This window comes from Fibroporia radiculosa, assembly GCF_000313525.1.
Source record: "Fibroporia radiculosa TFFH 294 genomic supercontigs, scaffold13136, whole genome shotgun sequence".
Lineage (NCBI taxonomy): Eukaryota > Fungi > Basidiomycota > Agaricomycetes > Polyporales > Fibroporiaceae > Fibroporia > Fibroporia radiculosa.
Window position 1 is genome coordinate 75,747 of NW_012133481.1, and position 13,599 is coordinate 89,345.

Consider the following 13,599-nt stretch of genomic DNA (forward strand, 5'->3'; position numbering starts at 1 on the left):
GGTAGAGCTATTCTCCTGCATGTTCTTGATCTGCCTACTGCCCTGATACGCGCCCCATACCTACCTCATTTATGTTGTGCCGCCGCTCTCGACTCGCAATTCGGCTGTTTTCTATTCTTGGGGCTCGTCTATACACATCATCGGCCTTCGTCATGGTCTCCACATGCATAGATGCACTGATCTATATGCGTTGTACGAGGTCCGATTACCGTTAGACTTGCATTAGTTCCAATGCCGTGCCTGCCGTCGTGTCCAAGCAATGACTGTATACCTGTTTAACTGCGTTGCATCTTATAGAACTGAGACGGCTAGACGTCGCGTAAATTGAGTGAGCGAGAGAAACAATATATGAGCAGTGCATCCACAAGTTCAAGCCTATGTGGGGTCTAATTTTGGCTCAGTGATAGCACGCGTTGGTATGGACAGGTTCATACCACTGATGCAATTATTCAGACTCCAGATAGGCTGAAGAAAACAGCTACTTTCTTGGCAGTATCAAGACCTTCAAGCCACCTAGCAAACACACTGCAGCCTTCAGTGCTCTTCGGCGAGTGCCATTACCCGGCGGTCGACACACAGTGCGTTGCGTCCGGAAGCTCGACGTAGGTTACTATATCCGCACCATTGTCTGCAATAACTCGGTCGCGGACAACCCTCGTACCGTGTGTAGGGCCATCTCGGCCCTCTCCTGAGATAATAAGAGGGAGGAAACCTGCGTTTTGATCCGTTTTCCGTCTGGCCCTCTTTGCCTGTACCAGAATCCTGGTACTTTCGTGGAGAGCACTCCGTTAAATTCCAGTCTTTTTGATTTCCCCAACAATCAAGTCGGGGTTGGGCTCAACCCATACAAGGCCAGACTCTCCGCTCTCCGCTTGCTCAATATTCCAGGATCAGTTTGCAACTTTGCTTCCTGCTGACCGATGTCTTTATGAGAGTGAATCTGAGAACTCGGAAGAAGTTGACTACCGGTACGCGCGACATGGGCCACGAGCGTCAAGGGCGCGATGCTGGAAGAAGATTCCAGAGTGTCTAGTACGTGAGGTGCACAAAGAGAGAGAAGACTTTGTAGAGTAAATAGAGGATCCTGATGGGCTGGTGGCGATAGCGAAAGAAATCCGGCATGGCGGAGGGGCAGCGCTTGGAGGTGCTGTGGACGAAATATACGCCGCCAACACCGTGTTGTTTCGCATACAACAATCGTCATGTAGATGACCTGGTGAAGTGCTTGGATCATGGACAGGAATTAACCTGATCTGATCGCCACCTGACACACACCGTATCACTCTCTGAATTTCAAGAAGACTTGCTGAACGTTCCGACCGCGTCATCCTATAATAACGTAGTCCTTGAACTGGTGAATGCGATGTGTCGATGCTCTCTCCCAAAGGACTCTGGCCCGAGTAGCTGCCTCAGATTTGCTGATCGGTGAGCGCCGGCACCTTCAATGCCGCACATGCCGGTTAGCTTCAATCACTGACGACGTGGAGATCGCGTTGGAGACTTATAGACTGGAGACTTCGGTTTTGGCTGTCAGAGTAAAATATGTACTTCTTTGCTAACGTATTTTGATACATCTCTCATCTGCTCCGTCACAGTCCGACTAATGCGCTCCCAAGTAAACTGTCGACGACATTAGTTTCTTCTTGATGCCAAATGCCCTACATGAATGCAGCACCTCTTTGTCTCATTCCATGCAGTATGTCAAGTTACATAGTTCAAGGAATATCTTTGCAAAGCATGATTAACGGACCTTCTCGTGACCTTACTTTGGCTAACCCTCTGGCCCTGTTTCGAGACCGCCACTGGCTCAACCCTGTGCGAATGCCGGCGATTCCGACTGTATCTAATACATCGTCGGATAGTGCTATTAGTGGCCCAATTCAAACACCATGTCATTCGGATAGCAGCTCACCCATGGCTCATCTTTCCCATGTGCATACTTCTTTGGAGGTCGCTCCCAACACACCATTCGGTTCGCTTCCTCTTCACTCCGCAAGGGAAGTACGATCCCAAGCTCATAGTTCGTAATCTATAGCATAATGGTCAGTCACCACACGTGCGGCCAGGATTACCACTGATTCTCACATTTAACGTTGGGTTAAACGCAGAGCCAGAGAGCGTGCCCCAGGCGGACGGCGTAAAGTTGTGCGAGCCGACGTACAACCATCCTATAAGCTTCTCTTGGTCACTCTCCGGATCGTCTTCGTCCTCGGTTTCGCTATCCGAGCGATTGCTGCTCCCACTGAAGACGCTAGGTCGTGAACGAAACATGCCTAAAATCATCTGTAACACAGTTGGCGCACAGAACTACTAGAGCCGGAGACGGGGGACACGAACCTTTGAGTGCATAAGTACCTTACCTCGTTTACTCCTAGACTGATGGAACAGCTCCCGCGGGAACTTTGCACCCTCCCACTGGTTGCGACGACAAAACATGGTGCCACCACCCTGTGCGCAAAACAAACTGAGTTGGATAAGATCCTCAGATTCAGGCGGGAACGCACCGCTTCACCTAGAGCGCTGTCGCGCACGTATTGCGAGGTAGGGAACAGAATTTTGACAGGAGGAAATGAAAGTTTTGCGCGGCGCGCTTTTGAGACGTCCAGCCACGACTGCGCCGACTCGCCCCGTGCTGAACAATGAAATTCATTCATCCATTGTGTGCTGTAATTGCCAATAGATGACCCCTATCGTCATGGTAGAGTACAAGTCCGTGGATAAGCAGCGGAGATCTCGGAGAGCATACCTGGCATTCGAGTATCACCTCCTTGTCCTTATCTGCTGCTGCGTTCAAATTTCGTAATGCTTTCATCAATGCAGTATGACCGGCTAAGATGACCTAAACACTTGTTAGCAGATTATCGGAAACTCGAGAACTTAGTTCATACCTTAGGCCAGCCTTCATGCTTTCCAGCAATTGAGGGTACTAGAGATACCTTGACTTTGGAGAAATCCCACTTCATACGAAACTCTTCTAAGCGTTGTAAAGGTAGATCGGGATGCTATGGGATTGGTGCAGCTTGTAGGACGTCGGAATAAAGGGATCCAGACAACCATACTCACATCGTTGCGTAGATGCGATACAAGAGCAGGAGCCACGCTGATTGCACGAAGCACGCGCACCATGGCGGCTGCAAAATCTTCCGCCTTCGGATCGTGCGATATTGGCGCTGACCGTAGGGGAACGTCCTGTACCCACGCGGTCTTGGAAGAGTCATGTATGATTAAGCAAAGAGAAGGAAGTAAAATGCTCCAGAACATACATTTTCAATATCACGCCAATCGTATTCTATCATGTTTGCTGTAGAGATCATAATGCGTAGGCGGCCTGACTTGTAAAATAGCTGATGGGGTGTGAGATGCTACACTAGTTCGTCTAAGCACTACGACATACGAGCATAAACTGTTGAAAGGGTCAATTTTAACGTCAAATATCCGCATTGTGCGCGCACCTTCATATGCATGCAACCCATGCCGTTGCGAAGAAATGGCGTCGTTTTGATCCAGTTAGGGAGGATAGTTTTGATAGTCTCCTGCCCTGAAGACGAGATTCTATCAGTGCTTGAGTTCCGTTATCACTCTTGCTTACCTTCAGGATCTTGAGCGACCGCTATCACTGGCGTATTTGGACTGAAGAGTGAATATAGCCATGAATAGTTATATACGTACGCCGAGACGATCGCAAATGCGATATCATCTCTCTGGATCAGTCAATTCGACAAGAAACCTCAGGGAAATTTGGAAACTCACGGGTGCAAGGATGTCCGTCAATCTGAATGTCGGGAGCGTATCTTTTCTGGGATCCACATGTGCATTACCTGTTTGGCGCAGTTCGCCCTCCCAGAATAACTGCTCTTTCGACGAAGAGGCCGCTCCGCTTTGCGAACTAATTGCTTGAGTTCGGGCCCACGAGTGGCTCCCACTGGCGATGGGGCCGGATTTAGCACTGGAAGAAGAACCGGGGTTGGCTCTATAGGACCTAGCAGACGAAGACGAGGAAAGCCTTTGCCTCTTCGCATCACGCACATCGCTGTCCTCTTCAGATCCAGCCTGAGCATCGTGATCAACATCGGGACGCAGCCGTTTCTGTCTTGCGAGCCGCTCCTTCTCGAGCTGTGCCCGTTCGGACAGGAACGGGGTCGCAGCTGTCGGGGCTGAAGCTTGTCGTTCGGCAGGTCTGGCTGGGGATAAACTGGTCCCTTCCTCCTGTTTTGACGCCTGAATAGCGCGTTGCAAGTCCGCTTGAAATTGCTTCTCGTCATCGTCTTGCTCATCCTCATCGTCACTAATGGTTATATAATCGATCTGACGAGGATATGAAGGTTTAGGTTGAGATTCTTGGAGGCTCAGCGCGATTGCTCTGAAATAAATATATCATCAAGATCATTAGATTCTAGTACTCTTGATATACAGCGATAGATGCATACTTTGCAACCTCAATATCATCATCTATGTATCCGTTCATGGCTTCTTGTACAAGAGGGTCTGTAGCGCTGCAGCGCGTGCGAGGGGAAAGGTGAAAGTAGCTAGATGAAACAGCAAGGCTCAAGGCGACAGCAGCGCGTGGCTACGGCGAGTCGACGCGTCCAGCACGTGTTGAAATGAGCGCGTTGGCGCCCAAACGCGCGTCGCGCGGCATCAGAAAATCAAAACAAGTTGCACATCATGTGTAGCCCATTTCGAGAGAGAAAAGGATGGAGAATATATACAGTGGCTTCACAACAGATTATAGCAAAACTATCGACTCCAACACTATTCGTACCATTTTTCTCTCAAGCGCTTTCTCCGCACCATGGGTTTGGCAATGACAATCGCAAGGGCCAAGCCAGCGATTGTGAGAACGAGCTGGGCCTTGTTGAAGTTTTCGCTGAGAAGGTCGAATGTGTTCGATGGCGTGATGCGCGTAAAGAATAGATCCTGCCCATACGCGAAGACGAGCGATGTCGATTCGAGCAAGGCGGGGGATGTCAGAATATGCTTGGTGCCCACGACCTAACAGAACGCATCAGCACACTTCCGATATCACCGGAAATCATATTGACCTGATAGTCATGGGATAGGACTCGTTTGGGATCATCAGGTAGGAGTGCGTCGTACTGAGTCAGCCACTCTTCCATCTCTTCACTAGTCGGCTTGCGTTTCGGCCTGCGAGGGTCTAGAAAACGGCGAGGGAAAGATTGTATTTGGTAGTTTTCATTCGCCACTGTGTGGAAAGCTTCAGCATCAGCGGAGCGCCTTACAGTGACCCTTTCACGCGCCTATAAGATCCTTGATGGTAATGCCATATGTCGTCGATGTTGTCGACATAGCTTTTATTCCGCGGGGAAAGACATACGCTTGCTCGAAGGCTGTAAGGGAAGTTGTTTTGTTGGAGTAAGAAGACAATTCGGAGCTGCGTTCGTATGTCAATTAAGAGTGTCTGACAGCTTTCAATAAAACCTTATCCAACCTTCTAGTCTTGTCATCGACGCCGCCCCCCTCATACAACTCAACGGAAACAATACGGTGGCCCTTCGCTTCGTTAACGCCTGTCGCTTCGCTGTCAAAATAATGATACACTAGCCAGTTCTCGGCTAGAACAACATTCACGTCGCACTTGCTATCCGCGGAAGGGAGAACGGCGTGGTATACAATCGTCCCTTTGGAGCCATCCACCAAATAAATCGAACATCGGCTAGTGGATGAGGTGACCACAGCCATGAGGTGAGGGTTGAGGTACTTGTACAGCGTGGTGCGATTCCCAAGTACCTTTCCAAGGGATGCAACAGGCTGCTGAGTCCGCGGAACAATCGCGAGGATGTCCTCGGAGGGAGGAAGGGCCAGCGTCCATGTGGGCAGGGAAAGATGTCGACCAGTAAACTCAGGCTCTGGAGATATCCTGTGACCAGTAATAGTGCGATGGCCAGGGCGTCCGGTGCGCAGCGGAATGTGCAGGGACGGCGCTAATCTCCGGAAGGCATCCTGGCTTTCGGGAGTATTGGGGTACAAGTAGATCTGGAACATCGATGTTATCTTCATCCACGTATCAGTGGCATTGTATTAATTTACCTGTGCAAATTCATCCAACAGGACAACAACCCTGCCTGCGTCTGTCCGGAGCATGAACGCTTCTACCAAGGGGCCTGAGATTACATCTACCCCTTGCAGAATATCCTTGGAAGGGGACTTCCCCGTAGCATCGTCTCCGGTCAGTGCATCGACATGGAATACCACCGTGTCTACAAGACTCTGATTCAATTTTAAGTTAACGCCTTGACCCCAATCAATGTCAACCAAGCTCACATTAGTTGCCTTACGCTGCGTTACCAATACTACCTGTGGGGAATCCCCATCGCTCACAGTGCGCGTTACGAATATTTTCACGGGAAGAACCTGCCCTCCAACATTTGCTGCCCAGCCTAATCCAAATACGCGACTCCACAAAACTTCACCGTTTGCAGAATCAATGCCGTACAACTTTCCTTGTGAGGTTGCAGCGACAATAACCTTTCTGAATCCGAACGCATCACGCGCAAGAGGCTCCGAGGCATTGACATCCGGCGCAACAGAGGATGAGACAGACGCGTATGAGCCCGTCACGAAGCGCTTGACAAAGCTGGTGGCATACTGAGGGAAGTCCTGTGGTGATTTAAGCATACTGCTACCTAAGTCCGCCGGGGACCCGTACCTGAGCTTCCGCGATTTGTCTCTTGATCCTGTCGCCAAATGACTCATCATCAATACGCGCGGTGGCCACTTTCCTTTCAGATAGGTCTACAAGCTCTACGGCTCTGATATCCGACAAGCCCTCCTCGCGGGTCCATTGCAGCTGATCTTGATGCCAGAGCTGTACTGCGCCCGTACTCGTCGTTAACGCTAGGCGCGCAATGATTTGTAAGTCACCCGGGTTCGCTGCGTCCACAGCCACCTGCAGGATCATCAGACAGAAAACACCGGAAGTAAAGCAGCGACTGTACATGACTGATTACGCCGTGTACGCTCGTCTCAAAAGGGAAGGTAAAACCGGATGCCAGGCCCTTGCCATCCGAAAGATGCGCGGCAAAGATGTGCGCAGAGGCTTTCTGTGGACGGATTAGCGCTGTTTCGCTTGCGATCGCGCAGGAGTAATTTGACATACCTTGAAAACGTGGGACCAGAATACGCGGGCGACATAGGGTCGGCCATCCTTGTCAACAGCGCTGCTGTATATTGACTCCGTGTAGCGGTTTGACGAAACCTTTAGAAGTCAGACAAAAAAGTAGGACTACCGAGGCGGTGGAGACTCGTACCGATTCTGCGAACTCCCATATGCCTTTCAAGCCTTCTTTTCCAAGCGCGAAGACGTGGGCCGTGCTGTCCTTTTTGAGCGCTACGATCTGTCCGAAGTCCTCGAGGCCAACGTCTAAAATTCTCTTGTAGTCAGCGCCCTTGATCATCATCGGCTTTGCGGCGAGCTCTGGCGAGAGGGCGAACGACCGGACCGACTCGCTTTCGAGCCAAACAACATGTGGAGCGATATTGTAATCCCGAACGTTTCTGAGAGTCAGAAAGTCTGCGAGACCATCTCGGATGCTCGATGGGACATTGATAGACGAGATAAGCTCTCCGGTCGTTGCAGACAAGGCCGAAACATGCACGGTGTATGCAGCAAAGGACTTTGCGAGTCCAATCACGTATACTGTGGATGATGTGGAAATGATTTTCGAGTACGCTACGAGGGAGCTTTCTTTCTTGGGTTAACTTCGTCAGCGCCAGACACAATCCAAAACGCATACGCACGCCTCATCAGGGGCGGTCCAGCCCCACTCTACATCTCCCGTCTTGCCGTCTATCCTCCGCACAATGTGCGCATTGGAAAGGACAAAAATATCACTGTCCTGCCCCTCACTACCAAATGCTATTGAGGTCCCCAGCATCTCCGGATCGAAAAGACGACCGGACTCCGGACTGTGCAGCCGTCTCTCGAATAGCAAATGGCCTGCCGAGGCGTCCAGCAGTCTCAGCGTAGCGCCACCAGGCCCGGACACAGCGGCAACAACTGAGAGCGGTAAGCCCTCAAGCTTGGGACGAGGTGGCGTTCTACTCACCGTTTCCATGTTGCTTATACCCGATTACGTGCTCGTCGCCTTCAAACATATATCTCCATACTGTACTCGACCGCGTCCATAACAGAATTCTGCATATAGTCCGAGGTACACGCACCTATGTGTCCGTCTACCGGATCCAATGCTGCCAGGACGTTGCTGGCGGTAGCTGTCAAGACAACGCTGTGTGTGGGCTCGCCGGCATCCCCGATCCTGTGGAACTTGGGTGCGACAGAGTGCGCGTCAAGTAGTGGTGTGCCAATGAAAGGTTTATGCCAGTCTACCACGCCAACTTCAGACGAGTGTAAAGCCCATATTCGTGTGGCCCATGAAACCGCCAGCAAGAATCTGACGGCGCGCATCGCTGGTGTTGTTACCTAGTCCACAGCGAATACACCCGCACAGTATGCTATAGCGCACAGCAGAACCTGGACCCAAGATTGTCGAGCGGGAGACTCAAAGATCCACTCAGCAGGGCGTTGAGGACGAATGCCACTGCTGTCGTGTCTGCGAGCGCGTCCTCCTGCTACGTCACGTGCATTAACCTTGGTGCGAAATCTCAATGAAATCAGTCCTTAAACTTAGAACTTGAAGGAATCAATTAATCACTTTAGAGATCAACTTCGCTGTGGGGTTCCTAGGCAGGTTGGTTAATATGTCGCACGGATATGTACTATTTTGAGCACTCTAGGAGCTCGCGATAAACCAGCACAGGCAGAGCGATGCTTACAATCTCGCAAGAAAATTTTTTTAAATTACAAGATCATCATCAAACGGGACTGGAGCGTAAAAACGATGGACATTCAACGCAAATGCAGTTTAGCCCGGTCAGCATCACGGCGGAAGACAGTCTGCACCAAAAGTAGGTTCGCCGTGGGCATGAGGTAACGGCACAGAGTGAGGACTGTGGAGCCAGTACTGTTTACCAGCGCGTCGCCGTGCCTCAGCAAAGGATAACCAACTCAGATCAGGAACTGGGGCCTGGCGCACGACTCTAAGCTTGAGCTAATCGGACATGCGGCAATCCCGAAGCGAACGCATGCTGAACTCCTGTATTTTTGTTTTCGCATCGGCGGCGCCTGTAAGAAGTGTCGCATGCACCGAAGACACGACACGCGCCGTCCCGTTGCGAAGACTCAGATTTCCGTACAAGCCTCGAGGATGTTCCGTGGTATCTGAGATTCGAGCATCTCAACGAACACATCCAATGGAATCCAGGCAAGGAGCGGGACAGGTGTTCCTTCGTGCATCACACGGACAAAGTGATCCCCGTCTGAGGTCCGCCAGGTCTAGGTAGAGGCGGTAATGGCAGCTGGATCAGCTTCGGCTCTCCACAAGATCCGACTGAGCGGGACCCTCACCTCCATGACAATTTCGGAGCCCAGCGCAGGCCAGCGGAGAGGTGCGCTTCGACCTAGACCGAGCGAAGCAGCGAGACGGATCATTGTGCCGTCATGGCCAACGTACAACTTGACTTTACAAGTTTCTCCGGCGGAACGAAACTGGTTGAAATTGTCGACGAGCTCGATGAGGAACACACCTGAACACGCGGTCGTTGCCGAGGGTCAATGTCGTAATCAGTCAGTAAAAGCAGCCGGTAACTGAGACGCCACCCACCAAACGTGAGCTGCGTGTACGCTTTTGCGCTCTCGGCGGAGCTCCATATGTAGCTGCGGGAGGAATCTGCATCAGAACCGTCCGTGCTGAACGCATGGGTGGGGTACGCACTCATACTCGAAATCGCCTATCGCAAAAACCCTGGCGGCGTCTTGCTCAGATACACACGCTCCTGTAGAATTACACGGCAAAGGGTGGCCATGGCAAGTCCGCGAGCTGAACGTGTCAAAGTAGTGGTCGTCTATTGAGTTGAAAATTTGGGATGGAGATAAGCGCGGAATTCAGGCGAGGCATAGAAACAAGATATCCCTACACCATGAGGACCACGCTGCCATGCCAGCAGTGCCCAAAGTGGCAGCCAACCTTGCTTGCAGGTCGGCATTTTCTTCGAGATGATCTGTCCAGGCAGGTACAGACTGAAAAGCCGAACGGATGCGATCCGCTTTAGGGCACGGGTAGCGTGGTGGAATCGAGTCGATCTAACAGGTTAGAATTAGACCGCTACGTATGAGTACTCAAGCTCTTGCGATACAATTGATCGCTGACCGCCGATGGCTGTGTTGTCACTGAAAAGGTATTCGTAGCGCTGGCCGGGTCCATGCCTGTCAGAAGGCCGCTTGCTACATGGAAGGTCCGAGTTTCGGTCGAGGTGCGGATACAGAGATCACGGTCGTTGACAGTGTGCAAAAAGCCGAGTCTTCCGCTATAGACGGCCCAGAAGTCCTATGAAAACATAGGGTAAGCGTCACGCCATTAGAACGGAGGCCGACAGACCGCGCCATGGCGAATCGAGTCTTCTAGTCCCGCTTGCGTGAGCTGGCCCTGGTCGCATGTGCCGTTCCAGAAGGTTGCGAGAAACGGGTGCCATGGAGGGCTGAGAGTTTGGTGCAAGACGGGTGTCGCCCCTCCGGCAAAACTCAATTGACGGAAATCAGAACAAGTCCACGGTACCGCGTTGAGCTCATTTTCTTGAGGGTACAGGTTGTCGGGAGTTCTCTGGAGATTTGGAGCCGGAAGCGAGCATGAGTGCGAATCTCAACGCATGGCGAGTTGTTAAATGGGGACCCTGTTGATTACCTTATGATGCCGGAGCACAACGTGCAAGTGGACTAGGGATGCATTTGGAGCGTCCGCGGGCAGACTGTAGTGTTCCGCGTTTACATGGGGCGCGTTGCAATAATTGAAGGTGTTCCACGGGAGGGTGCCGGGAGTTTGAGACGAGTTGTACACGCCCGCGATAGAGGAGAGGCTGTACGCGGCTTCTGGGCTGTCCAGGACGACCTGGGTAGGGAAGCCGGACAAGAGCTGGAGCCAAGGGATTCTCAGCTGGGATAGCAATCGTGCAGCCGACATGAAAAGTGACGAGACGTCCATGTTTGTCGTGAGAGGGCAGGAGCAGAAGGCGATATGGGTCGAAGAACGTGGGACCACCTGCCCTCCCCCGGAGGAACTTTGCAGTCACGGGAGATTCGACCCTTCGAACTTGTCTATATGGCCGTTTTCCGGGAACTTGTGTCTTCCGTCCCAGGGAATGGTCGAGAGAATCCTACGAAATAATGAGCAGATTTGCCCGCAAGCTCAGCAGCGCCGTGCATGTCTTCAATGAAACCAGTGAGACAAGGACCTGTGGAGCGGCGGGATGCCGATGAGCGGTGGCGGCGTTATCTTATCAATGTCAACCCTCACGTGCTGAGGAGATTAGCAGCACGGATCTAATCTCAGCCCTCCCGCAGGACGCTGCCTACGAGCACCACTATCCTCTCCTAGCCTCCCTCCAACATGGCTGAAATCACTATCCTAAAGCGACCGAGGACAGAAGCGGTGATTACACAGCGAAAATTCTTCAAAAAAACCGCCAGGGGAAAAGTAATCAAAGGTGCTTCGCATGCTCTGCAAATATCGGTAGCTTCCTGAGCTTTTTACAGTACTTCGCGAACGGTACTTGAGAGATGACGTTGGGTGTGGAATCCGCGAGTGCAGCATTTGTGAAAATCCTGGACAATTCACGCTGCCCTCTGCCGGCTCGCTCGAACACGACGCGTACACAGATGGTCATTATCTACTGCCGGATACGAATGTTTTTCTCGCACAGGTCAGTCAGCCAGTGCCCGTGTCGGATGTGAAAAAGCATTCTGAGCTGAGCGGTCTGTGTCATTCAGATGGACCTCATAGAGTCGGAACTTTTCAACCCTCCAACGATAGTACTGCAAACCGTCATGGAAGAAGTGCGCCACCGCTCTTTGCCGTTGTATAACCGACTCAAGGCGCTCCTCAAAGCCGAGGAGAAGAGGATATGGGTGTTTTACAATGAATATCGATCGTAAGTCGTGTGTCTTTGCATCCAAGGGCCGCCTTTGTGATGTGCCGCAGAGAAACCGCTATTGTCAGAGAGGAGGGAGAGTCCCCGAACGACCGTAACGACAGAGGTGCGGAACCCGATGTGTGGATGCTGTCCGCAGTACCAAACGATTTTCAGGTATCCGCAGAGCGACTTCATGGTATGGCGCTCACTTGTCGCTCGCTCGTCCTCCTGTCCGCGGCCAGCCATCTAGGCCTATCCCACAAGTGCTCCTCCTGACGGATGACGCCGCCAATCGTAAGAAGGCTGAGCAGGAGGGTCTGAGGTCTATCTCCGGTCAGTTTCTCTTCGTTCGTGCTGAAATTTTCACCACGGTTGCTCATTCCGCGGCAAGTGCAAAAATACGTCGAAGGGCTGAAGGAGTCGTCCAAGTTGCTCGACCTGGTATCTTCTGCAGGGTCCGACGAGTTGGAGCCAACCAGGTCGGTGGCCGCCCGTCACGCTCTGTATCCGGATGTACGCCCCACGTTCGTCACCCGGCTCGCGCGCGCTGACATCGAAAACAGTATATATCAATGTCATCGCTGCTCGCCGGTGTCAAGTCGGGGCTGTTGCACCAAGGCCACTTCAACGCCAACCAATACAACTATCTCGAGGTATTCATACCGGCTATCTCCGAGGTCGGCGCTGACCTTGAGCGCGGTGCAGGGAAACGTGCCAGTCTCCGCATTCGACAAACCCGTCCTGCTCATCGGGCGAGAGAACATGAACCGCGCCGTTCAAGGGGACGTCGTAGCGGTCGAGGTGTTCGATCGGAGCGAGTGGAAAGCACCTGCCGACGAAGTGGTCGATCAAGAAGGTGCGATCGTCATTCGCCTAATTTCACGCAGTGTTTAATATAGCGTTTAGCGACACTCAAGAACGACGATGCCGATGAATCTGAAGATGAGAGCGAAGACGAGGAGACTCTGGCGGTTGAACGTCGCGCTCTGCAGACCGACCACGCCAAGGCGCGCGACGCAGCCAGACAGCCCACTGGTCGTGTCGTCGGCATCATTAAGCGTAACTGGAGATCGTGAGTGTGCAACGTGATTTCGGCTGTATCTGAGTAATAAGGTACTGAACCTGGGTCCATAGGTACGTCTGCCACATCGATAGCACGTCGCTAACGTCCTCGAACACAACGTCGCTTTCACAACAAACCGTGTTCGCTACCCCGGTCTCGCGCCTGCTTCCCCGGATCCGCCTGCGGACACGGCAGGCGCCGTCGCTGGTGGGCCAAAAAATTCTTGTGGCAATCGATCGGTGGGAAAGCACGTCCCGATATCCCGAAGGCCACTTTGTGCGTGCGCTAGGCAAGGCAGAAAGCAAAGAGGCCGAGCAGGAGAGCCTGCTGCTCGAGTTTGATGTCCCGTACAGGCCCTTTGGCAAGGCCGTTTTGGACTGTCTACCGCCGGAAGGCGATCAGTGGACGGTGCCTCCGAAAAGCGCCGACAGCCCGATTTGGAGAGATAGGGAGGACCTGCGGCAGCTGGTGGTGTGCAGCATAGACCCTCCAGGTTCGTCCCCAGTTTGGCGCCTGTGTCCGGCGGGCGAGTGTTCAGGGTATTTTTTTTTTTT

General features: G+C 52.3%; 2 protein-coding genes across 2 annotated transcripts; both read right to left on the bottom strand.

Annotated features, from left to right (window-relative positions):
* Window positions 1-1,807: 1,807 nt before the first annotated feature.
* On the bottom strand, window positions 1,808-8,425 carry FIBRA_07498 (uncharacterized protein; the record flags this gene model as incomplete). Its single annotated transcript, XM_012329179.1, has 27 exons — window positions 1,808-1,843; window positions 1,913-2,029; window positions 2,086-2,283; window positions 2,338-2,448; window positions 2,505-2,687; window positions 2,747-2,839; window positions 2,889-3,002; window positions 3,064-3,204; window positions 3,264-3,344; window positions 3,395-3,403; window positions 3,453-3,538; window positions 3,590-3,701; window positions 3,751-4,360; window positions 4,428-4,567; window positions 4,792-4,992; window positions 5,043-5,258; window positions 5,336-5,392; window positions 5,440-5,994; window positions 6,049-6,228; window positions 6,283-6,618; window positions 6,668-6,907; window positions 6,957-7,061; window positions 7,118-7,216; window positions 7,269-7,709; window positions 7,755-8,017; window positions 8,067-8,126; window positions 8,182-8,425. 27 exons carry the CDS (start codon window positions 8,423-8,425, stop codon window positions 1,808-1,810), a joined length of 5,028 nt encoding a protein of 1,675 aa, XP_012184569.1.
* A 774-nt stretch (window positions 8,426-9,199) lies between these two features.
* FIBRA_07499 (uncharacterized protein) lies at window positions 9,200-11,054 on the bottom strand (the record flags this gene model as incomplete). The annotated part of the gene is made up of 8 exons (XM_012329180.1): window positions 9,200-9,352; window positions 9,425-9,603; window positions 9,681-9,733; window positions 9,792-9,921; window positions 9,994-10,159; window positions 10,227-10,403; window positions 10,455-10,676; window positions 10,758-11,054. The coding sequence occupies 8 exons, from the start codon at window positions 11,052-11,054 to the stop codon at window positions 9,200-9,202; spliced, it is 1,377 nt and encodes a 458-aa protein (XP_012184570.1).
* Between the last annotated feature and the right edge of the window lie 2,545 nt (window positions 11,055-13,599).